Source organism: Pavona decussata, unplaced genomic scaffold (assembly GCF_977016875.1).
Source record: "Pavona decussata unplaced genomic scaffold, jaPavDecu1.1 SCAFFOLD_6, whole genome shotgun sequence".
In the NCBI taxonomy this organism is placed as follows: Eukaryota; Metazoa; Cnidaria; class Anthozoa; order Scleractinia; family Agariciidae; genus Pavona; species Pavona decussata.
In genome coordinates this window covers 5,472,671-5,500,000 of record NW_028145430.1, presented here as the reverse complement: position 1 = coordinate 5,500,000, position 27,330 = coordinate 5,472,671, and the positions used below count along the sequence as shown (strand labels likewise).

The following is a 27,330-nucleotide window of genomic DNA, read 5'->3' as shown; positions in this document are numbered from 1 at the left end:
TTGAATCAGTTTAGTTTACTGTTGAGTAGAATTTAAATAAACTACCTGATTCCAACTGTACATGTCGCTCACAAATCTGTTTCTGTGTTTAGAATATCTTTATTCCGTTTCCGGAAATATTCTTAACTTGGTTCAAAACTGAGTGCAATTTGTATAGCATGCAATGTGAAACAAGTCTGATCAGTTAAACACAGCAACTTATCATATAAATATAAATATTCTGTGAAATGAAGGGGAGAAACAATTTTTGCAGTACTCCATACAAGCAAAACAATACTCTGCATGATACTGTAATATTCACAAACAAGATTAAATAATTGAAGGGCCAAGTGGAAAACAGGTCCAAGTGGTGATTTGGCTTGGAATCTAAATTTCACTAAATTAGCTCTCATTTGGCATGTATACAGATTGGCTCTGTTGTGGCAATTACAGATACGTTATGATTTAAGGGTTTGAATTTGCCCAGCAAGCTTATGACTTTAACAAACCAACTGTTAAGTGATGCTTGAAGTAATTTCCTTTTTTTCTCTTTCTGAACAAAAGTTCTTATGTGATGACAAGTCTGTAGGCCAAAGTAAAGCATGTTTGGAAAAATGTTAAGGATTCTAAAGGCCATATTGTCACTTACACCTGTTTTCCACTGGAAAAGTAATCACACACTTTCCTGGTGCCAATGTCATGTCTGGAACTAATCAACAATGTCCTCTGGATTGTTTACAATATATTGTTCAATTTTAGTTCTTCCCAAATTCGACATGTCTGCTACTAAATTTCCCTTACCGGTTATTTGACAGTCAAACTGTACCCGATAAACAGTTCATTGTCCTGACCACTGTTTTTGATTTGTCTTTCAAGCTCTTCCCTATCTGGAAATCCAGAACTAAAAGACCCCCATGCCTCTGGAATTCTTAGCCTAAGGACCTCCACATGCCTTCAGAATTCCAGTCCAAAGAATGCTTTAGACCAATTTGGAAAATGAAATATTTTTGAAAATAATAATTAAAACGTTTCTCTGGCTAAAATTATGTATACGTATAAAAAAATGAAATGTTTACTGCCATTAATAATAAAATGTTTTGAGTACCCATTTGCTATCAGTGCAGAGGTTACATGTTTCATCTCTTTAGCTCAAAAAATTTGCATTTTTCTCTTTATATGTTCACTGTCTTTGTAAAATTCTTATCACTTTCCCATGATTAAGGCTGACATTTTGCCCGAAACATTGGGTTTTTAAAAACATTAGATTTTTTATACTTAAAAAATCTATCCATATTTTTAACCAGATAAATATTTTGACTATCATGAATCCACCTGGTTACAGATCCCTTTTTGAAATTGAAAATGTTTGGGTTTCCTGGCTTTCTTTTCGGAACTGCTTAAGTTGCATAACTAACTGCAAGGATCTTTCGTCTACTTAATAACCCCCTGAATTGTACAACAAAAAGTTCAGTTACCATAAAAACAACATCTGAATTGAACCCTTTTTTATTTCACTTCCAATGAAGAGTTACAGAGAAATATAGTTACAAACCTACATTTTGAATTGAACCCAGGCATGTTCTGTCGAAAACAGTGGAGAAACAGTGAAAAGGTTTGTAATTAATTGAGTGATTTTCTGATTCCTATTTATATTTTGAAGCAATGCCTGTCAAAAGACAAGAAACGTTCAAAACAATTGAACATCAATCGGGAAGAGACCAAACATTCAATGTTGGATAGAACCAACATTGGTGAATTGTATCCTTTGTTGTCTTCTTTTGAGAGCTCAGATAAGCAAGATAAGAAAAGGGAATTTAAAGAACTTATAATAAATGATTAAAGTCTTAAACTTTCTTATATCAATAATTATTATCAACTTCATTTTAATTACAATCCAAATTTAAAAGCTGAATGTATTTGTTAACCTGGAAATCATGTATTTTTTTCTCCTTTAATTGTCAGCTTAGTAAAGCAGGAGCTATTGTGTAATTTTACTGAATTATTTTAGATGCTGTATTTAATCTTGACCATAATTATAGTACAAACGAAGAATATGAGGATTTGATTGAATGCTACCAAACCCCTGGAAGCAAGGTGAGTATTAATAAGTACACATGTAACTATGCATCATCCAAGTTACCAAGAACTGTATTTGACTGTCAGATGACCATACGTGTTCAGTGTTGTAGCTGCCAAGTCATTTTATTATGGTAGTCTTGATCTCAGTTTCATTATTGAAGTGTCTTCTCAACATACACTGTAACAATAATTGTCCTGTCTCACCATCATTGTGGTGTTTGAATTTTCTACTTTTTGTGTGAATATTAATTGTGTTAAGGACAGTACCTTCGTGTGCTACTGTACTTGGATGGTCTAAGAAACCTGGTAAAGGTGTTTTTGTGTGTTTTATGGCTATGCGGAGCAAATCTTACTAAGGGCTACAGGCTGGAATAAAAAAAAAAAGAAAATTAGGATAGAGATGCCCTTTTCAACTAAGCTTAAACTAATATGATGTTTGATTTGATAAAAAATGTGCAGTTCCGGAAAAAAAAACATACCCACCCCATGGAAGGTCATTGGAAATTCCTAGAGGGAGGGGCTTCTTAGGAGTCTCAATTTTAGAAGCAAAGTATGAAGCTTAACTATAATTTCCTGGGGGTAGGGGGGGGGGATGGAAAACAAAAAACCTTCCATGGGGATATTTTCACAGCCTTACTGCCGAGTTTATTGTGATCTTGTCCTTACTACCTACATTTGACTTACTTTCCTACAACAAAACCTTTGAGAGTACCATGTATAGTTTTATGTTATTAATGTATTGTACCAATTATTTGTATAAATCAGGGCCCTGCTAAAAGGCCACATACAACCCCAGAAGCAGCAATTAACAAAAGACATACATCTATTGGGCGGAATCCTGCTCAGGCTGCATTCTCCCCAGCCAGCTTCTCTCCTGCTAGGTAGGTTGTACTTAGAAACAAAGCAAAACAGTTTGATGTATTTACATGTAAGCTGAGCTTTACAAAACTCAGGAAAGCTCACATGAAATTAATTGTGAAATGAAAGTGAAAGATTAAGGGAAATGTAATATTTCAGGTATGACATGAAGGGCTGAGAAATGTTGAGAGAAAGCTAATTATGGCAGCCCTGTTGAAAAAATCCAAGTAGAAATTTGAAAGACATATTTTACTTCTAGTAGACTGTTTCAGAGTTAAATGCCCAAGATGGCAGATGCGTTACCAATTTTGTAAATGCTTGATCAAAGTAAAGGTGTCAATAGAAAGACACATGTTTTACTGAAAAGGAAATTGAAATTATTTCCAGCCAGTACATTGAAGCAACATTATTCACAAAAAAGATAAAGCAATACCATGAGAATTCTAGCCAGGGAAGGAAAATAACAGCTCCTGGAGAATGTCTAAACAGCATAGGTTAGGTGACAAAATTTGATTCTCGTTTAGACACTGTCCAAAACTAATCTGAGTATTTTGAATTTCATTTAAAATAATTAAAAAATTAATACCTATGTGCCTTTCATCTATCGTTTTTGTATAATTTAGATGTACATTGTATTTTAAGCTTTTAATTAATGGGTAGGGTTATTGTTCTCAGTGTATCAATCTGCACGATCACAGTTTGTATGTAGATTATTTGGCCGCTTGTTTTCCCTCCCTCCCTCCCTTGTTAGATTCTAAAATTAATGTATTGTGATACAGTCGACCCCCGATAACTCGAACCCTCGCTAACTCGAACCTCACGCTAACTCGAACCAATTTTCCTTTCCTTTCAGGCCATTTTCTATATAATTTTACCCTCGATAACTCGAACGCCCGATAACTCGAACCTTTTTCAATTTCCCTTGAGGGTTCGAGTTATCGGGAGTCGACTGTAGTTATCATTATTGTTAGTGTTTTGTGCTTTGAGGAGTTTTGTTGTATTATTTAGCTCAAATTATTTTTGTCCTAATCAGACTTGTTCATATTTTTTTTATCAGTGCTACTCCATCTGTGAAGTATGGCTCACGTAACAACTCTGGAGAGGTTGTATTCACCTTCAATCCCAGTGGCACTGATCCACAGCAGATTATCAGACAACACACTCCTGCATCAGGGTTGACAGTAGAGCATGCCAAGCAAAACACGGCTTTGCTAAAAGGCTACAAATACATGTTCCAAAAACAGACTGATAAAGCTGCTGGTAAGTGAAACGATCACTTGAAACATTTAATTTTAAAATGATCAAGTTATAGTTTTATGATTTATGAATTCTACTGTGCATTGGCTACAACCCTGGGAAAGTAGAGTGACTTTGAAATGATTATGTGTGAGCAAAACTAAAAAATGCGGCAAACAAACTGGAGAAAAGAAATTTCATTGGTTTTGCGAACAAAAACAAATGCATCTTGCCTTTGGTTTGCTTTGATCTATTGGTGGCTTATAGATGTCACTCACTTTTCTGCAGTCCAGTAGATTATAGGGCAATATTATGTTGTTCCACAGTAGGTTGTTGTTGGGTGGTAAAATGAACAGGAGTTTGCTTCATACTTCATTCCCAATTGAACCTGTTGAAATCATTTAAGTTTTTATAATAACCTTCATTATTCTTCCAGTACTCAGTGACCTTATCGACGATATGGCAGAAAAACTGCAGGCAAGCTTAGGAGTTGAGGAGTTTTCTAGCTTATGTGTGCCTTCTCAGGTCAGTTCATGTTTTTTTGTTCACTTTGCAATTTCAGTCAATAGTTTTATTTTGAACCCGAATAGCTTGGATAAAACAAGCATTATCAGTGAAGGTAGGCAAGTTGACTTTTGATCATAACTTGAAACTGCAGATAAAAAGGAGCTGCAAAATCAATCTAGCATGTTGATGTTCTGATGCAAATTTTTTCTATGAGATCAGTAACCCATGAAAAGAATGACAAATTGGCTCTATTTTATCAAAGTTTGGAATGGGAATTAAGTCAATATTTTTTACTTTGAGTTGAAATACCTTGAACAAAGTAAGTTATAACAACACATGCCAGGCTAGTGCAGACAAACCAGTTCCAATTTACCTTTGCCCATTACTGTATGCAAATGTAACAAATACATTTTTTGATGTTTTATGTAAATTTGGGACTTTCACTTAGCCATACAAAATTTCTCTTTTTTCAACTCTAAAACAAATTCAACTTGTTGCCAGTGAACAACATTTTTTTATTCAGGAAAGTTTCACATAATTGAGTCATGCAGTGCGATGCTTTAGACTATTAATTTTTAAGACATTTTATTTATTTCCTCCACTTAGCACATAATTACATTATATGAATATTAATTTTGTAAATGAGTATATTACTAAAGAGGAGGGGGGCACATCTAGGTTAACTAATATTGTGCCCATTACTACAATTATTGTTATTATGGTAAACGAGAAGAAGAGTTAATTAATTTTATACATATCCATAAGGAAGAAGATACACTACTACAAATTATGCAAAGTTCCTTTGAAAGCAGAACAGATATTTGTACAATTTATATTATTGGGCATTAGTACTGAGTAGCATAATAAATACTTTATTAGAAATTATATATAAAATCGTTTCTTTGATAAATAGATTTCTTGTCTCAGCTCAAGCTACTTTGCTTGCTTGGGTCCTGTCTTCTAATAAAATGCCAGTGTTGTGTCTGAAGACATCTGTTGATGTTTGTTTCCTACTATTATGTTAAATGAAGGAAGAAGTTTCAGTCATTGGCCGAGTTTGTTGTGACTCAAATGGGAAATTGAATGCACAGTCTGTAATGCTAGAAGGTTCACAGGAGCTGTCATCAGGAGCCAGAGTCAAATTGGACCTGTCTGAAGTACGGCAGTTTGCACTTTTTCCTGGCCAGGTAATGTATGATAAACTAGCTCTTTGCACACTGAGTTAAATTGGCTTGTCCGAGGCAAGTTCTGATGCTTTTACGTGAAAATCACCTTATGTCAATTAGACTTTTATTTAATGTTAATTTTGGATGTAACAAGTTACAGTGTTCTTTACTCACAAAATAAATTTTAATGGTATAGCATTGTGTGATGTATCCTAACAGAGCTAAAGTATGTCTTGGTCAAGCATTAAAAGATTATTCAATATTTGTTTTTGTTTTTGCTTTTAGGTTGTGGCTGCAGAGGGACTAAACAGTACTGGTCAAAAATTTGTTGTGAACAAAATTTGTACAGTAAGTGAAGAGTTGTAAATCACCTGATGTTTCTTTGTGGGTTGACAGTTTACCTTATGAACTCCCTTTGGAAAAAGGAAATAATCTTATATCAGTATGATTTGAGCTCCAATGACCAACCCAGTAATTCACGGATAGGAGCTAATATCTGCTTGAGTTGTACTTTGGGTTAATCTCTATACAGATTTGCACCAATCTGTTACCCATAGTCTGACATCAAGAAAAAAACACTGTAATAGTCAGTAATAACGTTGTTGTTGTTGTTGTTGTTGTTTTTCTTTCTTAGGGCATTCCGCTTCCTTTCCGTTCATCAACAGAGACTGCTGATTCCCAGTCTGAACACCAAGTGTCAGGTAATTATGGCTTGATGGAGAAAACTGGATTGTGGGCATGGGGGTCAGGGACTGTGCCATCAAATGCTACTATTTGAATGACATCACATAAGAGGAAGCAGGGATGGTGCAGTGGTGAGAGCACTCCCCTTCCACCTATAAATGTGGCCCAGGTTCAATTTACGGACTTGGCATCATATGTGGGTCGAGTTTGTTGTTGGTTCTTGTCCTTGCTTCGAGAGGTTTTTCTTTGGTACTCTGGTTTTCCCTTCTCCTCAAAAACCAACATTTCCAAATTCCAATTTGATCCGGAATTTAGGGCCTAGATGAACGTTGCTTGTGTAAATCTAGTTACCCTATATAAAATGCTTTGAGGGCTAAACATTGGCAGTCGCCCAGTCGTCAGTGATAATTTAAAACAGCCTGGGGCAAATAAAAGTTGAGGTTTCATTGCCGATTTGCAACTACGATGCAAAATAGTTCGAAGTTTAAGATTTTTGCAAAGTACAAAGTTAAAACTAAAATAAAATAACACATAGTTTAGTTGGAGTACCTTTCTCTTCTTTTCCTCAACTCTACCTTTACCATGTGACTCCAATCTCACCCACAAAATTTTGCCGTCCATTGAAATAAAATGTTGTCACATGTGCTAATGCTGTATAACTGCCATGGGACATTTATTCAAGTGAATGCGGCGTTTTTCGTGATAAACGAGAGAAATTGTGGTCCATTGTATTTTGTCCTGGGCCACAAAGAATTCAACAAAACTGGCCTGACATTAACCAAGCACAGGTGATAAATTTTTAGCCCTGGGTCTTATTTTTTTTGTTATATTCCTGAGCACATTCCTACTAACCCAAGCAAATGAAAGAAAAGAATGATGCTTAGTTTTTTAGGAAGAAAAGAGAGAAGGAAATTGTTTGCTTAGCTTGAGGTGCAAGGAAAAGTAGTAGAGGTCACCAGGAGAAAAAATTGTCCAGATTAAACATAAATTAATGAAAAAATTAATAATTTGTGCTGCATGATAACTAGATTTTCTCGAAGTCCATTTTTGTGGGAGTCCAGTCGCTCGTCTGTTGCTCTTTTGGTGCATTAAGAAGGCAAGTCACATGATAAACTTGAGCATATAGGAAAAACATTAAAGTACTAATTTCTGTTAAGCAAAAATGTTACTTGCCCTAAATGTTTATTTTTCCTTCAATGTTATTATGGGACTGGTATATTTGACTGAGTTAGATAATTAATTGATGCAGACCTTCTCTTCATCCACTCATGATAGGGTCCGGATAATCTGCGAGCCAGCGAGGCATGCGAGCCGTGCGAGCCGTGCGAGCCAGCGAGGCATGCGAGCCATCGGAAAATATAAATTTTTAAAAATATTTTAATTGGAAATAGTTTGTTTTGTTATTGGAAACGTGCTTTCAATCGCGAATATGTTAAACCGCGATGGCTCACGCGGCGGCCATGTTATTTTGGATGCGAACAGTCTGGGTCGAGGGAGAGCGACAAATTTTGACTTTCTCTCCCCTCTCCGATAGTCTTTCTGTCCTGTTTCGATCGTGCGAACCGTTCAGCCACAGGGAGCCCACACAAACCGTGTGACTGGTGACTGTTTACAAAATTTAAAGGATTTGTATGGAAATATTATAAGGTTCGTATTATAGCCAAATGTTAGGGAAAATATTTATCTGAAAAGTCACAATAAATGTAAACTTACCTCAATCGTTGTGCTTTGTCGTTCTTTTGCCAGAAAACGGCGAATTTAGGCGATTTTGAAGGTTTTGCTTTCGTCGTTTACCTGAGCGTTATATAGAGAGACAAGGGAGGAAAACTCTGTCAGGAATGCTCCAGCGCCGAGGCGATTTTCACCCGGAAATTCGAATCGCCCCGCTTCCAAACCCAGCACCAGTAAAGTCGAGATGTTTTGCTTTCCTCTCGTATCATTCGATCGAAAATCCGTTCAAAACGAGAAGCGCCAGCCGCCGAAGAAAACCAAGATATCGGCATTCGAAGTTCAAATTCACCGTAACAAATTTTTGTGTGCAGGTCAAGAACTGTCACGCTGACTGCTCCATTCTGATTGGATGCGGTAAATGCTGTGGTTAACAAAGCCCATTCATAAATCACTCCCATGGGAGAGGAAGCGTGGTCAAATTGAGAGCAAATTGATACTAACTGCCCTGGGGTGAGGTGAGTAGCGCGTGACCGAAAACCGACACGACGAAAACGCTCTTTGTTCTCCTTAGCCAATAAGAGATGAGGTCAGCTTCTTTTGAAATTCCAGATCAGTTCGATCGGTAAACCCTACTGGTACGATGTTGTCTACTCTGAAGCAGATAAATTCAAATACAAATGGCAGTGACGAAAAGAAAAGGAAGATCGAAGGAACATCTGTGTTCTGCGAAGCGACTGTATGCGAAGCCACTGTTGACTGTTCTGACAGGACGCGCGCGAGGGATTTTCCCGGGAAGCTGACCTCATCTCTCTATATAACGCTCAGGTAAACGACGAAAGCAAAACCTTCAAAATCGCCTAAATTCGCCGTTTTCTGGCAAAAGAACGACAAAGCACAACGATTGAGGTAAGTTTACATTTATTGTGACTTTTCAGATAAATATTTTCCCTAACATTTGGCTATAATACGAACCTTATAATATTTCCATACAAATCCTTTAAATTTTGTAAACAGTCACCAGTCACACGGTTTGTGTGGGCTCCCTGTGGTATGACTCGCATGCCTCGCATGGCTCGCTGGCTCGCACTGTATCCAAACTCCTCATGATAACTAAAACAGTTTCATTTTAGTCAATGCTTTTTTCTTTACAGAACCTTTCTTGATGTTGGTGGCTGCTGGTCCATTCACGACTTCAGACAGCCTTCTTTATGAACCTCTTGCAGACCTCATGAAAACAGTACAAAATGATAAGCCAGATCTTCTTATTTTAGTAAGTAAGACAAATATTTAAAACCATTAAATAAATGTGTTAATTGCTATAGTAAAAAAAAACTACTTTCTTTTGTTTCTTCTCAGTTAGGACCCTTTGTTGATTCCAAACATGATCAAATCATTGTAAGTACAGTGTAAAACATAGAGACTACATTTATTTGTTGTGTGTCAATTGGGTGTTTTGTCTGTTGATTGCTTAGTGTATGAAATAGCTTTCTGTAATAATCATAGTGATATACTGACTGTAAGTAAGTTAAAAAAAATCCAGGCTTATTTAAGGGTAATTTTTGTGGATTTTTCTACACCTGAAAACTTTGTTTTCCGTAAAAAGGAAAGGAAAAAAAGGAAATATTTGCTCTGTCAAAATTGTGAAATTAGTTGTCAAACTATACTCCATGTGCATTGCAGGACTGGAGAAGAATTAAATAGGTGAAAGGTTGGTGAGGGTTGACAAAATTATAAGTATTTTATTTAGGATTGTGCTTCTGAAGTGTATAGGAACATATTTCTATATTCAATTTCTTAAATTGTCTGAAAATTTAACCATTTATCCTAGTACAGCTATAAGTTACTAGAACAAACAGCAAAATTAATCAATGGGATGTTTGAAGAAAATTCTTGAGCTATTGAGGCAATGGTGGGTCAACTAAGATTGAAAAAAAAAAAAACACATCTGATGAATGATGTTCATGAATCAACGCTCAGCGTGAAGTCATATTGTATCCCTCATACATGTAAAATTGAAGGGCTGGGAGCATAACCGACTTATGTCGAATTTCAGCCCGTTTTGCGAGTTTGCTCGGATTTGTCCGAATTTCTGCATGTGAAGTTCAATTCGATTGAAAAACATTGTTCATTTTTTTTCCCGCCGATTTGTGTTTCATATTAATGCCATTGGGAATTGTTACCATCTTCTAAAGAAAAATCGATAACATTATAGTCACTATGGATGACCAAAAGGACAATGCATTGAGTATTAATATTTGTATTAAATATAAACTTGTTGTCTTTGAACCACGGCACACGAAAGCGGTCTTTCTCACGGGAGAAACGAAAAGAATTCTGTTACACTTTCATTTGATTGTTACAAACTACTACGTGCATGACAGGAATGTAAGAAACGCACCTCAGATTGGGACAAATGCGAGCGAAATCGAAAACTGGGCTAAAATTCGACATAAGTCGGTTATGCTCTCAGCTCTTCAATTTATAGATACATATTATTTCTTTACAATTTCAATATCCATAAAGAGAATGGTAGCCTTCTGAAAGACATTCTGTTCAAATTTAATTAACTCAACTTCTGTATTTTAGAATGGTGATCTGGAAGAACTTTTTGAAGATCTGTTTGAAAAACAAGTGCAGCAGATTATAAAAGCTACAGAAAAGTAAGATTTTCATTGTTATATTAATTTTAATTTTTTGTAAGTGTAAAAAAGGAGTTTCCATGTGTCTAATGATTTGGCACAAAAAATCTTTACTGTGGCAAGTTTCATTTTCCTTAGCCTTAATGTTTATGTAGCCTTTGGCTTGTCCATTCATGTGTGGTTAAACTATATTTGGAGCTTACTTGTTTGCAGAGACAGCAGCAACTTCAACTAGGACAGTAAAACTACTAATAATACTGAACTTGATTATGGTCTTTATGTATACAAGTAATGTAGAAATTAGTGAACAAAGAAACATTACAGGAAAGGTTTAAATTACACAGCTAAACCTACTAAATTGTACTGGAGTCCTGTCCTTTGCAAATGTAAAGTCCGGGTCAAACGAGAGCCGATAGTGGCCGATAGTTGAACTATCGGCAACTATCGAGCGGGGTGCCAAACGAGACAAAACTATCAGCGACTATCAACAAAAATTGGAGCATGTTCAAACTCGATAAAAGCAGCCGATAGTTGGGTGCCAAACGAGAGCGAGAGTTTCAGCTATCCGCAACTATCGGCCACTCGTTTGGCCCGGCCTTTAAGACAAAAGCTAACTCAATGCCACAATACACAACATATCAGTTTATGTCACGCTTTAAACAATCACCAGTTTTGCCGTAGCAATGATAACAAATACTTCTGAGGTGGAATAACAATGCTATGTTATGGTCAACATAAGCTGTTCCTTTGGTAAATCTCAAGGTCAATAATAGCCTTAAAATCTACTGTTCATTTTTTGTTCTTTCAGACTCTTCACCACAGTTGTGTTCGTGCCATCTCATCGGGACGTACATCATGACTTTGTTTATCCCCAGCCACCATTCAAACCAGAATATGATGTACCTGAAGTATGTTTAACAACACTAATATGTTAACGTTATGCTCATCTTGTTCCTGTATCAGTACATTATAATTATGCTTCAAGATATTTGGCTCTTTTGGACATCTGCAAATCAGTTAATATAAGATAAAAAATATTGATAACCACTTTATTTGTATAGTGTAACATATGACAGTAATTCAAGGGTTATGAATGGTAACATTGGTGAACCTTTATTGACGAAAACTAGCTTCATTTATGATTACCTTGCAAATGAACCAGCTGTCTTTTTCAGAGCTAAAAATAAGGTGTATGAGCCCTTCTGTCTTTGTAAAATTGTTACAAATGGGAATATTTGTGAACGGTTTTACTTAAAACTTCTTTTTTGTTTTCCAATAAAATAGTTTCAAGCAGACCACAATCAAAGCTTTGTTACCGGCTCTTGTACTATTTCCACATACACAGCATTTAGTTTTTACAGACTCTTTTTATTTCAGATTGTCCCAAGGGGTTGTCAATTTGTTTTGGGTTTTTTGGGAGGGGGAGTGAAAGATGTTACTTGAGGCTTGATCAGGAATCATCAAAGCTCATTACTACTTTCACAAAAGGTGGGGGGGGGGGGGGGGAGCAGCAGTGTATTTCACAGGGAACTTTATGGTATCTAAATGTTTCAAAAACCTTCCTATCTGTTGTTAGTTTTTGTTGTGTCCATGATGGTGTGGTGTAATAAAAATTTGGTGTAGTAAATGTAAAGTGCTGAGTGGCACAAGCTTTTACCTGCTCACTGTTGTTTTCTTCTGTAGAGAATCTATTTTGTGTCAGATCCCTGCACCCTTGTAGTGAATGGTGTGACAATTGGTCTTACATCTGTGGATGTGCTATTACATCTGGGCAGTGAAGAAACAGTTTGGTAAGAACTTTTTTGTTAGAGGAATTCTCTTGCAACAAAAATTCACTCCAGTCAAAACCATTAACGTCTACACATTAGCTGTCATGTCATGCCTTACGTTTAAGTCTTAAGCAATTGCACCCCCCCCCCCCCCCTTCCCACCCCACTTGCAAACTACACAACAACAACACAACACAGTCTGTTTTTGGCCAAGAGAGAAGTTTATTTCTACAACCAAATACACAAGAATAGCCAAAATCAATAGAGCAATAAACCTTTCTGCCACTTCCCCTGATAAAATTCTGAAAACAGGAAGGGTGGGAGGGAGAAAAACAATATGTTAAAAACACTGCATCTGCTTTGAGAGCAATCAAAAATGAAAATGAAATCTAGTACAATAACAAAACCATTGATAAATGACCTAGAGCAGGGGGTGTTTTGTGTGGCAGCTGTCAATTAATCCCTTTGTGGCAAACACCCAAAGGGGAACAATTAGCACCTGTTATGTCATGTCAGAAAGTCAGTAGGGTGCAGTTTGGGTAGGCCAACAGCCAGGCTATTTATCCTGATTGAGTATTATTGAAATTATCATTTTGTTTACACAAGTCCTAAGTCATTGATTCAAAAAGATAATGTTGTGTTTTGAAAATCCTGAGCTGGTTAAGTAACTCTCTCCTGAAGCTAATTACAAATTTTTTCTGTTTATTTCAGTCCACCTGGCTCATCTGACAGACTTGGTCGTCTTGTCAAACATATTCTTTATCAGCATAGGTATTTAATTTTTTTTTTTTTTTTTGCAAGATCTTTAGTTTGCCTAGGCTTTTAATGAAAACAGTTCAGTGTGTGTGCAATCAAGCTTTACTAAATCACCCTTTGATGGTTGGAAGTTTATCCTGTGGAAAGCTCTGTAACCTCTGTCTGTTGCTTGGATTGGGTGGGTCAGCGAGGTAAAGAGGGGGTGCAAGCAAGTGATTAGTCTTAATAGTTTTCTTTGTCTTTCTTCACCTCCATGGTCTAACTATCTGGTGCCTGAAGTGGTAGTTTTCATTTTCTGTTGTCAAATTAAATCATTAATTGGTAGAGACATTATAACAATATGTACAAAAGCTAATGACTTTGAAGTATTATTAAATGATATCCTGCAAAATATTGCACTTATCCTAAATAGATTTAGTTCAACCTGATTTTCTTTCAAACTTGCAATCACACATTTGGAAGATCAAAGTTTAGCGATGGTTATAAATCTCTACTTGTGAACCACTATGGAAACCTCAAGTGAACTAAACATTGGGAGTAACCGTGACATATTACAATGTATAATCCCATCCAGGGGAAATAAGTAATGCTAAACTTGTAGTTGGCTGTGGTTTGATAAGGATTCATAGCTAGAGTTTAAAGTAGTGTTTGCACTCCACAGCTATTACCCACTCCATCCTCCAGCAGATGATGTCAACCTGGACTATGAGCAGTTTGAAAAGCATGCATTGCTTCCTTATAACCCTGACGTCTTGATCTTGCCGTCGGATCTCCGATACTTTGCCAAGGTACTGGTTATGCACGTTAATGGCAGTTTACTTTGTTGCATTGTCAGTGTAATATGCACATTCATGAGTGAAAGAAATCTGATGTTATGTTTTACGCCAGATCCCTGTTGTTCAAAGAGTGGGTAACTTTATCCAGTGGATAAGTCGCTATTTAGTGGATAAAATGTCTTGGTTGGAGCTCTTTGAACAACTGGGGCCTGGTGGATTAATGATTACGAGGTATTTTTTCAGGCTTTCTTTCAATGTGCATATGCCACTCATAACATTCAAATCCTAGCAGTGTGCAGGATGTTTGTCCCATGAACCTAGTTTAATGGCCCAACTCACACAAGTCTCCTGTAGTTCAGTGGTGTGCTGAAGCAGTTGACATGTCTATTTCAGGATCTAGTAATTCATATCTTGTGATGAGATCCAGAATTCCTAGTTCATAACATCGTTTGATTTTTCTGGCCAAAACAAATTATCTAAACTCCAATACTGAGCCTACTGCACTCAAAACCACTGAAAAACAACACAGTTTACTGCCAAAATTTCAACACAGGGTCTTACCAGGGATGTCACTAAGAACAGGCCACTGGCTAAAGAGATCTTATCAGCGGCTTAAATTTCAACAGAACGCAAGTAACTGAGGCTTGTTAAAGGTGCACCGTCAGTAAGAGTCGGCTGGGTTTATCAACGAGCCTGCTGAGGTTTTTCTTAGCTATACACCACAGCTGGGTCTGCTTGTTAATATCTTCCTCATAACTTCTTTCCCCTCACTACTCATTTAAGAGCAGAGCTCAGAAATTAGTAGTTCAGCTTGTAAAATGTTAGGTTCCCTGCCAAGTGTCCATTTATTGCTTTGGTACTCTTGGCTAATGAGTTCCTGTTTAGATAAAGCCTTCTACATTATAATTCCCACATTAAAAATGAAATCACTAATTAGTCCTCTTTTAACTTACAATAGTGCTAAATTGAATTCGCCACTTACGTTAAACAAGATCTTTAATTAGATCCAGAATCAATTTGGCCCTAATAATGATTGACATTATTTGACCAAATAATTCAATTCCCTTTCTTGACTTATTATGTTTCTACTTGGTTAACACTGTACAATCCTTCTTGTTATATCACGGTCAAGTACCATATCTACTTGAGTAAATACACGTGGCAAATATTACAAACAGTGCTTATTTCAAAAGGAGTTAAATTAATGATAAAACACGATTCACATCAACAGAAATCTTCAAATTAATATTTTTTCCATTAACTCACTGCGTGGTGCAAATAACATTCCCTCGCCGTACATCCAGAAGACATTGTCAAAGGCATTGTCTGAATTAAAATAACTCTCCAAACTTTTCTACTATAAATTAATAGTAAATATTGTGTGGATGCAAAAACTCAAAAGGGGATTTGTGTCATGTGCATCACCAAAAACGCTTAAATTAAAGCTTAATTACTACTTGACCCTTTATGATGGTGTTGCTTGTGAAACTAGGCAGTGTGTCAAGGCCTTACATGACCTGCGTGTATGATAATATTATGTATTTGTTTGTTACTGCAGGATACTCTTGGCTCCCTGTGTGTGAACCCAGGCCGACTGGCCAAAGGCCTTGTAGGTGGTTCCTATGCAAAAGTGTGGATACGTCCATCACCAAACCATTCAGACAAGCCGTCATCCCATATTACAGCAAGTTCCTTGGCTCAAGTCATCAGAATATAAAGCCAATTTAGCCAATCCACTGGACACAGGATTGACATTTTCATAGAATCATGGTTCTGCTATCCAAATCTTATTCATAACAAGTTTGGTGTTTAACGCTATACAGACAAACAGAGCACAATGAGTCACCTTACACTATGGCACATCTATTGTCACACGTGGTGAATGATCAGAAAATAAAACAATACACATATATTTGATGGTTCTCATTTTCTTGCAACAAACAGTAATCCTAATGTTACTGACACACTATCCATTCTTCCTTCTTCCTTGATATTGCTCCGTACAGTATTATTAATTTCCTTTTTAGGTTTTTGATGCCCCCACAACTGCCTGTTTGATTACTACATTTGTGAATCCCAGCCCCATTGTTACTTTTTTTTCCTTATTACAGGGTGTCAAGCGAGTCCCATATTCCTATAAAATCCTATTTTTTCAGACTTGTCCTATAAAGTCCTATAAATTGAGGAAAATTCCCCTACTTTCCTATATTTCAAGCCTTCTTTCAAAAAAATATTCAAGAAATGTTTAAAAAATGAACTAACCGTTGCACTGGCGTTTAAAATCCACAATTCAGGAGATATTCATGTAACAAAGATCCGTTTGCAACACGTCAGAATGCATTCATTCATTCAGTTCATCAGAGGTTGTCATTCCTGTTCGTTTGCTTTGTTGTCTGTTGGGTGGTTAGGATGCAGTTTCAGTGGTCTGTTGCTAATGCTAATGCACAGATTGGCATGACTCTATTGTTTGTCTGTTGTTCAGTCATTGTCGTGGCTCAGTGCTCTTTCATTCATTCATTATTATTTGGACCGTTCAGTAGTCTCCCTGATTCAATGCATGGCCCAAATTTTAATGTTATTTTGATTTATTTTGTTCTATTTCATATTTTACTACACCCCTACCCCTTCTCCTTTTTCATTTATTTATTTAATTTATTTTGTTTTGTTTTTATTTGATTTATTTTATTATTATTGTTATTATTATTATTTATTTATTTTTCCCGAGAACTCCTATGGCTCCCTTGTCATTCCTAAAAATGACTTGTGTTTAAATTGACTTTTATTTGGCCTATGTTTTGTAATTCTAAGTGTTTTTGTCAGTAAATCCATTTCTTTGCTACCAGCCTGCATTCACAGAAGTGTCAGTACTGCGTTTTGGACTTGAACCTGTTGATATTGTCAACCATTGTTGAACTGAAAGGAATGTAAGATTGCCCTTGTTGTTGATCTTGCACACCAAGTAACTTATCGTCAGTGAGATGATGTTATGATCCCAGAAAAAAATTGATTTATATTTTTGACTTTTTGAAGTAAATGATAGACTAACGATAAGTTTAAAAGACATTTTTGAAACCGAAAAAGCATCTTCCTTTTGTTGGCTTTAAATTTTGGCAACATCTTAAATGAACGGTATATCTAGAGAGTCTATCAAAAATATTAGAACCTTACGTTGCGCCTATAAATTACTGCCGGAATAAGTGCTATATTTTTGCAGTTTTGGTAAGTTTTCTCCAACATTTTCATGTCGTTGAGTTCTGTATTCCTATATTTTTGCACCCCTAAAGCGCTTGACACCCCGTTATTACGTTATCAACTTCAGCAGTTTTCCCTGTTTCATTATTATATTATTCACTCGCCCACGGTTATCCATTGAATTATTACGTCATTGATTCGCGCACTTTTCCCTATTTGATTACTACATTATTCACTCGCGCACTTTTATATGTTCTATTGTTACGTTATTGATTCGCGCACTTTCATCTCTTCCATTATTACCTTATTAATTCGCGCACTTTTCCCTTTTTCATTATAACGTTATTCACTCGCACACTTTTATATGTTCTATTATTACATTATTGATTCACGCACTTTGTTCTCTTCCATTATTACATTACAGATTCGCGCACATTTATCTGTTCCATTATTACGTTAAAGACTCGCGCACTTTCAACTATTCCGTTCTTACGTTAAAGAATCGCGCACTTTTATCTGTTATGTTATTACGTTACTCATTCGTGCACTTTTATCTTTTCCATTATTACGTTACTAATTCGCGCAGTTTTATCTGTTCCATTATTGCGTTAGTGACGCACGCACTTTTATCTGTTCCATTATTACGTTACTGATTCGCGCAGTTTTACCTGTTCCATTATTACGTTACTAATTCGTGCACTTTTATGTGATCCGTTATTACGTTACAGACTCGTGCACTTTTATCTGATCCATTACTACGTTAGTCTCGCGCACTTTAATCTGTTCCATTATTACGTTGCAGATGCGCGCACTTTTCTCTGTTCCATTATTACGTTACTGACTCGTGCAGTTTTACCTGTTCCATTATTACGTTACTCATGCGCGAACGTTTATCTGTTCCATTACTACGTTACTGATTCTTGCACTTCTATGTGATCCGTTATTGAATTACAGACTCGTGCACTTTTATCAGTGGCATTATTACGTATACATATCCGGATACTTATTTCTTCCATTATAACGTTACAGATGCACACTTTGTTCCATTGTTACGTTACTAATACGCGCATTTTTCTCTTTTCCATTGTTACGTTCGAATGCGCGCATTTTTATCTACTCCATTATTACGTTACTGATTCGCGCACTTTTCTCTTTACCATTGTAACGTTACAGATCCGCAAACTTTTATCTGTTCCATTATTACGTTACTGATGCGCGCACTTTTCTTTCTTCCATTATTACGCTAGTGATGCGCGCACTATTATCTATTCCATTATTACGCTATTAATTCGCCCACTTTTATCTGTTCAATTATTACGTTTCTGATGCGCGCAGTTTAATCTGTTCCATTATTACGTTACTGATGCGCGCAGTTTTATTTGTTCCATTATTATGTTAGTAATGCGCGAACTTTTATCAGTTCCATTATTACGTTACTGATTTGCGCACTTTTACCTGTTCCATTATTACGTTACTGATTTGCGAACTTTTACCTGTTTCATTATTACGTTAGTCGTGCGCGCACTTTTATCTGTTTCTTTATTACGTTAGTGATACGCGCACCTTTATCTGTTCAATTATTACGTTACTGATGCACACAATTTTATCTGTTTCATTATTACGTTAGTCATGCGCGCACTTTTATCTGTTCCATTATTACGTTAGTGATTTGCGCAGTTTTATCTCTTCCATTATTACGTTACTGTTGCGCGCACTCTTATCTGTTAAATTATTACGTTACCAATTTGTGCACTTTTATTTTTTACATTAATACGTTAGTGATTCTCGCAGTTTTATCTCTTCCCTTATTACATTACTCATCCGCGAACTTTTATCTGTTCCATTATTACGTTACTGATTAGCGCACATTTCTTTGTTTTATTTTTACGTTAGTGATGCGCGCACCATTATAATTTCCATTATTACGTTACTAATTGGCGCACTTTTATCTGTTCCATTATTACGTTACTGATCCACGCAGTTTTATCTGTTCTATTATTTTGATAACGATGTGCGCAGTTTTATCTGTTCCATTATTGCGTTAGTTATGCACAAACTTTTATCTGTTCCATTATTACGTTCCTCATACACACACTTTTATCTGGTTCATTATTACGTTACCGATGCGCGCACTTTTATCTGTTTCATTATTACGTTACTGATTAGCGCACTTTTATCTGTTCCATTATTACGTTGATGATGCGCGCACTTTTATCTGTTCCATTATTACGTTAGTGATGCACGCACTTTTATCTGTTCCATTATTACGTTAGAGATGCACGCACTTTTATCTGTTCCATTATTACGTTACTGATTAGCGCACTTTTATCTGTTCCATTATTACGTTCCTCATACACACACTTTTATCTGGTTCATTATTACGTTACCGATGCGCGCACTTTTATCTGTTTCATTATTACGTTACTGATTAGCGCACTTTTATCTGTTCCATTATTACGTTGATGATGCGCGCACTTTTATCTGTTCCATTATTACGTTGGTGATGCGCGCACTTTTAACTGTTCCATTATTACGTTACTGATTAGCGCACTTTTACCTGTTCCATTATTACGTTACTGACTCGCACAGTTTTATCTGTTCCATTATGAGGCCACTAATTCGCGCATTTTTATCTCTTTCATTATTACGTTACAGATGGGCGCACTTTTATCTGTGCCATTATTACGTTACAGATGCACGCACTTTTATCTGTTTCATTATTACGTTACTGATGCGCGCACTTTTGTCTGTTCCATTATCACGTTACTGATGCGCGCCCTTTTCTTTGTTCCATTATTACGTTAGTGATTCTGCGCACTATTATCTATTTTATTATTACGTTATTGATTTCCGCACTTTTATCTGTTTTATTATAACGTTACTGATGCCCCCATTTTAATCTGTTCCATTATTACGTTAGTTATGCACGCACTTTTATCTGTTCCATTATTACGTTAGAGATGCACGCACTTTTATCTGTGCCATTATTACGTTACTGATTAGCGCACTTTTATCTGTTCCATTATTACGTTGGTGATGCGCGCACTTTTAACTGTTCCATTATTACGTTACTGATTAGCACACTTTTACCTGTTCCATTATTACGTTACTGACTCGCACAGTTTTATCTGTTCCATTATGAGGCTACTAATTCGCGCATTTTTATCTCTTTCATTATTACGTTACAGATGGGCGCACTTTTATCTGTGCCATTATTACGTTACAGATGCACGCACTTTTATCTGTTTCATTATTACGTTACTGATGCGCGCACTTTTGTCTGTTCCATTATCACGTTACTGATGCGCGCCCTTTTCTTTGTTCCATTATTGCGTTAGTGATTCTGCGCACTATTATCTATTTTATTATTACGTTATTGATTTCCGCACTTTTATCTGTTTCATTATAACGTTACTGATGCCCCCACTTTAATCTGTTCCATTATTACGTTGGTGATGTGCGCACTTTTATCTGTTTCATTATTACGTTACTGATGCCCACACTTTAATCTGTTCCATTATTACGTTAGTGATGCGCACAGTTTTATCTGTTTCATTATTACGTTGATCTTGGGCGCATTTTTATCTGTTTCTTTATTACGTTATTTATACGCGCAGTTTTATCTGTTCCATTATTACGTTAGTGATGCGCGCAGTTTTATCCGTTTCATTATTACGTTAGTCTTGCGCATATTTTTATCTGTTTCTTTATTACGTTATTTATACGCGCAGTTTTATCTGTTCCATTATTACCTTAGTGATGCGCACACTTTTATCTGATCCGTTATTACGTTATTAATACGCGCAGTTTTATCAATTTTATGTGTTCCATTAGTAATTATTTATTATTAACTGATGTGCGCAGTTTTATCTGTTGCATTATTACCTTAGTGATGCGCGCAGTTTTATCTGTTGCATTATTACGTTAGTGATGTGCGCAGTTTTATCTGTTCCATTATTAGATTAGTGATGCGCGCAGTTTTATCTGTTGCATTATTACGTTAGTGATGCGCGCAGTTTTATCTGTTGCATTATTACGTTAGTGATACGCGCAGTTTTATCTGTTGGATTATTACGTTACTGATGCGCGCAGTTTTATCTGTTGCATTATTACGTTAGTGATGCGCACACTTTTATCTGATCTGTCATTACGTTACTAATACACGCAGTTTTATCTGTTCCATTATTAGGTTAGTGATGCACGCAGTTTTATCTGTTGCATTATTACGTTAGTGATGCGCGCAGTTTTATCTGTTGCATTATTACGTTAGTGATGCGCGCAGTTTTATCTGTTGCATTATTACGTTACTGATGCGCGCAGTTTTATCTGTTGCACTATTACGTTAGTGATACGCGCAGTTTTATCTGTTGCATTATTACGTTAGTGATACGCGCAGTTTTATCTGTTGCATTATTATGTTACTGATGCGCGCAGTTTTATCTGTTGCATTATTACCTTAGTGATGCGCGCAGTTTTATCTGTTGCATTATTACGTTAGTGATACGCGCAGTTTTATCTGTTGCATTATTACGTTAGTGATGCGCACGCTTTTATCTGATCTGTCATTACGTTACTAATACACGCAGTTTTATCTGTTCCATTATTAGGTTAATGATGCGCACAGTTTTATCTGTTGCATTATTACGTTAGTGATGCGCGCAGTTTTATCTGTTGCATTATTACGTTAGTGATGCGCGCAGTTTTATCTGTTCCATTATTACGTTAGTAATGCGCGCAGTTTTATCTGTTGCATTATTACGTTAGTGATGCGCACACTTTTATCTGATCCGTCATTACGTTACTAATACACGCAGTTTTATATGTTCCATTATTAGGTTAGTGATGCGCGCAGTTTTATCTGTTGCATTATTACGTTAGTGACGCGCGCAGTTTTATCTGTTGCAATATTACGTTAGTGACGCGCGCAGTTTTATATGTTCCATTATTACGTTAGTGATGCGCGCAGTTTTATCTGTTGCATTATTACGTTACTGATGCGGGTAGTTTTATCTGTTGCATTATTATGTTAGTGATGCGCGCAGTTTTATATGTTCCATTATTACGTTACTGATGCGCGCAGTTTTATCTGTTGCATTATTATGTTAGTGATGCGCGCAGTTTTATATGTTCCATTATTACGTTACTGATGCGCGCAGTTTTATCTGTTGCATTATTATGTTACTGATGCGCGCAGTTTTATCTGTTGCATTATTACGTTAGTGATGCGGGCAGTTTTATCTGTTGCATTATTACATTAGTGATGCGCGCAGTTTTACCTGTTGCACTATTACGTTAGTGATGCGCGCAGTTTTATCTGTTGCATTATTATGTTAGTGATGCGCGCAGTTTTATCTGTTGCACTATTACGTTAGTGATGCGCGCAGTTTTATCTGTTGCATTATTACGTTAGTGATGCGCGCAGTTTTATCTGTTCCATTATTACGTTAGTGATGCGCGCAGTTTTATCTGTTGCATTATTACGTTAGTGATACGCGCAGTTTTATCTGTTGCATTATTACGTTAGTGATGCGCGCAGTTTTATCTGTTGCATTATTACGTTAGTGATTTGCGCAGTTTTATCTGTTCCATTATTACGTTAGTGATGCGCGCAGTTTTATCTGTTGCATTATTACGTTAGTGATGCGCGCAGTTTTATCTGTTGCATTATTACGTTAGTGATACGCGCAGTTTTATCTGTTCCATTATTACGTTAGTGATGTGCGCAGTTTTATCTGTTGCATTATTACGTTAGTGATGTGCGCAGTTTTATCTGTTGCATTATTACGTTAGTGATGCGCGCAGTTTTATCTGTTGCATTATTACGTTAGTGATGCGCGCAGTTTTATCTGTTGCATTATTACGTTACTGATGCGCGCAGTTTTATCTGTTGCATTATTACGTTAGTGATGCGCGCAGTTTTATCTGTTGCATTATTACGTTAGTGATACGCGCCGTTTTATCTGTTGCATTATTACGTTAGTGATGCGCGCAGTTTTATCTGTTGCATTATTACGTTAGTGATGCGCGCAGTTTTATCTGTTGCATTATTACGTTAGTGATGCGCGCAGTGTTATCTGTTGCATTATTACGTTAGTGATGCGCGCAGTTTTATCTGTTGCATTATTACGTTAGTGATACGCGCCGTTTTATCTGTTGCATTATTACGTTAGTGATGCGCGCAGTTTTATCTGTTGCATTATTACGTTAGTGATGCGCGCAGTTTTATCTGTTGCATTATTACGTTAGTGATGCGCGCAGTGTTATCTGTTGCATTATTACGTTAGTGATACGCGCAGTTTTATCTGTTGCATTATTACGTTAGTGATGCGCACGCTTTTATCTGATCTGTCATTACGTTACTAATACACGCAGTTTTATCTGTTCCATTATTAGGTTAATGATGCGCACAGTTTTATCTGTTGCAATATAACGTTAGTGATGCGTGCAGTTTTATCTGTTGCATTATTACGTTAGTGATGCGGGCAGTTTCATCTGTTCCATTATTACGTTAGTAATGCGCGCAGTTTTATCTGTTGCATTATTACGTTAGTAATGCGCGCAGTTTTATCTGTTGCATTATTACGTTAGTGATGCGCGCAGTTTAATCTGTTGCATTATTACGTTAGTGATGCGCACACTTTTATCTGATCCGTCATTACGTTACTAATACACGCAGTTTTATATGTTCCATTATTAGGTTAGTGATGCGCGCAGTTTTATCTGTTGCATTATTACGTTAGTGACGCGCGCAGTTTCATCTGTTGCAATATTACGTTAGTGACGCGCGCAGTTTTATATGTTCCATTATTACGTTAGTGATGCGCGCAGTTTTATCTGTTGCATTATTACGTTACTGATGCGGGCAGTTTTATCTGTTGCATTATTATGTTAGTGATGCGCGCAGTTTTATATGTTCCATTATTACGTTACTGATGCGCGCAGTTTTATCTGTTGCATTATTATGTTAGTGATGCGCGCAGTTTTATATGTTCCATTATTACGTTACTGATGCGCGTAGTTTTATCTGTTGCATTATTATGTTAGTGATGCGCGCAGTTTTATCTGTTGCATTATTACGTTAGTGATGCGGGCAGTTTTATCTGTTGCATTATTACATTAGTGATGCGCGCAGTTTTACCTGTTGCACTATTACGTTAGTGATGCGCGCAGTTTTATCTGTTGCATTATTACGTTAGTGATGCGCGCAGTTTTATCTGTTGCACTATTACGTTAGTGATGCGCGCAGTTTTATCTGTTGCATTATTACGTTAGTGATGCGCGCAGTTTCATCTGTTCCATTATTAAGTTAGTGATGCGCGCAGTTTTATCTGTTGCATTATTACGTTAGTGATGCGCGCAGTTTTATCTGTTGCATTATTACGTTAGTGATACGCGCAGTTTTATCTGTTGCATTATTACGTTAGTGATGCGCGCAGTTTTATCTGTTGCATTATTACCTTAGTGATGCGCGCAGTTTTATCTGTTGCATTATTACGTTAGTGATGCGCGCAGTTTTATCTGTTCCATTATTACGTTACTAATGCGCGCACTTTTATCTGTTTCATTATTACCTTACTGACTCGCCCACTTTTATCTGTTTCATTGTTACGTTACTGATGCGCGCTCTTTTTTTTTTCCATTATTACGTTAGTGATGAGAGCACTATTATCTATTGCATTATTACGTTATTAATTGGCCCAGTTTTATCTGTTTTATTATTACGTTACTGATGTGCGCAGTTTTATCTGTTCCGTTATTACGTTAGTAATGCGCGAACTTTTATCAGTTCCATTATTACGTTGGTGATGCGCGCACTTTTATCTGTTCCATTATTACGTTAGTGATGCACGCACTTTTATCTGTTCCATTATTACGTTACTGATTAGTGCACTTTTATCTGTTCCATGATTACGTTGGTGATGCGCGCACTTTTATCTGTTCGATGATTACGTTGGTGATGCGCGCACTTTTATCAGTTCCATTATTACGTTAGTGATGCACGCACTTTTATCTGTTCCATTATTACGTTACTGATTAGTGCACTTTTATCTGTTCCATGATTACGTTGGTGATGCGCGCACTTTTATCTGTTCCATTATTACGTTGGTGATACACACACTTTTATCTGTTCCATTATTACGTTAGAGATGCACGAACTTTTATCTGTTCCATTATTACGTCACTAATTTGCGCACTTTTATCGGTTCCATTATTACGTTAGAGATGCATGCACTATTATCTGTTCTTTTAATACGTAATTAATTTGCGCACTGTTATCTGTGCCATTATTACGTTACTAATGCACGCAGTTTTATCTGTTCCATTATTACGTTAGTGATGCGCGCAGTTTTATCTGTTCTATTATTACGTTACTGATTCGCGCAATTTTATCTATTCCATTATTACGTTATTAATTTGCGCTTACTGATTCGCGCAATTTTATCTATTCCATTATTACGTTACTAATACGCGCAGTTTCATCACTTTTATGTGTTCCATTAGTAATTATTTATTATTAACTGATGGGCGCATTTTTATCTGTGCCATTATTACGTTACAGATGCACGCACTTTTATTTGTTCCATTATTACGTTACTGACTCGCACAGTTTTATCTGTTCCATTATTAGGCTATCAATTCGCGCATTTTTATCTCTTTCATTATTACGTTACAGATGCACGCACTTTCATCTGTCCGATTTTTACGTTACTGATGGGCGCAGTTTTATCTGTTTCATTATTACGTTAGTCATGAGCGCACTTTTATCTGTTTCTTTATTACGTTAGTGATACGTGCACTTTTATCTGTTCCATTATTACGTTACTGATGCGCAAAATTTTATCTGTTTCATTATAACGTTAGTCATGCGTGCACTTTTATCTCTTCCATTATTACGTTAGCGATTCGTGCAGTTTTATCTCTTCCATTATTACGTTACTGTTGGGTGCACTTTTATCTGTTCCATTATTGCGTTACTGGTGCACGCACTTTTATCTGTTCCACTATTAAGTTAGTTATGCTTGCAGTTTTATCTCTTCCAATATTACGTTACTGATGCGCGCACTTTTATCTGTTCCATTATTGCGTTAGTGATGCGCGCACTTTTATCTGTTCCTTTATTACGTTACTATTTCGCGCACATTTCTTTTTTTTTATTACGTTAGTGATTCGCGCACCATTATCTTTTCCATTATTACGTTATTAATTGGCGCAGTTTTATCTGTTTTATTCTTACGTTACTGATGCGCGCAGTCTTAGCTGTTCCAATATTGCGTTAGTGATGCACAAATTTTTATCTTTTCCATTATTACGTTATTAATTGGCGCAGTTTTATCTGTTTTATTCTTACGTTACTGATGCGCGCAGTTTTATTTCTTCCCCTATTACGTTACTAATGCGCGCACTTTTATCTGTTCCATTATTACGTTACTGATGCGCGCACTTTTCTTTTTTCCATTATTACGTTAGTGATGCGCGCACTATTATTTATTTTATTATTACGTTTTTGATGCGCGCAGTTTTATCTGTCCATTATTACGTTAGTAATGCGCGAACTTTTATCAGTTCCATTATTACGTTGGTGATGCGTGCACTTTTATCTGTTCCATTATTTCGTTAGTGATTAGCGCACTTTTACCTGTTCCATTATTACGTTACTGATGCAATCAGTTTTATCTGTTTCATTATTACGTTAGTCACGCGCGCATTTTTATCTGTTTCTTTAATACGTTATTTATACGCGCACTTTTATCTGTTCCATTATTACGTTACTGATATGCGCAATTTTATCTGTTCCATTATTACGTTAGTGATGCGCGCAGTTTTATCTGTTCCATTATTACGTTATTTATACGCGCACTTTAATCTGTTTCATTGTTACGTTATTTATACGCGCACTTTTATCTGTTTCATTATTACGTTATTTATACGCGCACTTTAATCTGTTTCATTGTTACGTTATTTATACGCGCACTTTTATCTGTTCCATTATTACGTTACTGATACGCGCAGTTTTATC

General features: G+C 36.4%; 1 protein-coding gene across 1 annotated transcript in view; it reads left to right on the top strand.

Annotated features, from left to right (window-relative positions):
- Positions 1–16,032, top strand: part of LOC146489366 (DNA polymerase alpha subunit B-like) — a 17,767-nt gene extending 1,735 nt beyond the window's left edge. The window contains exons 3-18 of the mRNA XM_085111486.1: positions 1,640–1,737; positions 2,019–2,073; positions 2,824–2,939; positions 3,974–4,176; positions 4,589–4,677; positions 5,691–5,846; positions 6,111–6,173; positions 6,460–6,526; positions 9,332–9,450; positions 9,537–9,575; positions 10,767–10,840; positions 11,628–11,727; positions 12,503–12,609; positions 13,300–13,359; positions 14,006–14,132; positions 15,679–16,032. Coding sequence (XP_084967612.1) covers positions 1,640–1,737; positions 2,019–2,073; positions 2,824–2,939; positions 3,974–4,176; positions 4,589–4,677; positions 5,691–5,846; positions 6,111–6,173; positions 6,460–6,526; positions 9,332–9,450; positions 9,537–9,575; positions 10,767–10,840; positions 11,628–11,727; positions 12,503–12,609; positions 13,300–13,359; positions 14,006–14,132; positions 15,679–15,837 — 1,632 coding nt within the window. The 3' untranslated portion in view covers positions 15,838–16,032. The remainder of the gene's footprint in view (positions 1–1,639; positions 1,738–2,018; positions 2,074–2,823; positions 2,940–3,973; positions 4,177–4,588; positions 4,678–5,690; positions 5,847–6,110; positions 6,174–6,459; positions 6,527–9,331; positions 9,451–9,536; positions 9,576–10,766; positions 10,841–11,627; positions 11,728–12,502; positions 12,610–13,299; positions 13,360–14,005; positions 14,133–15,678) is intronic.
- The last annotated feature ends 11,298 nt before the right edge of the window (positions 16,033–27,330 follow it).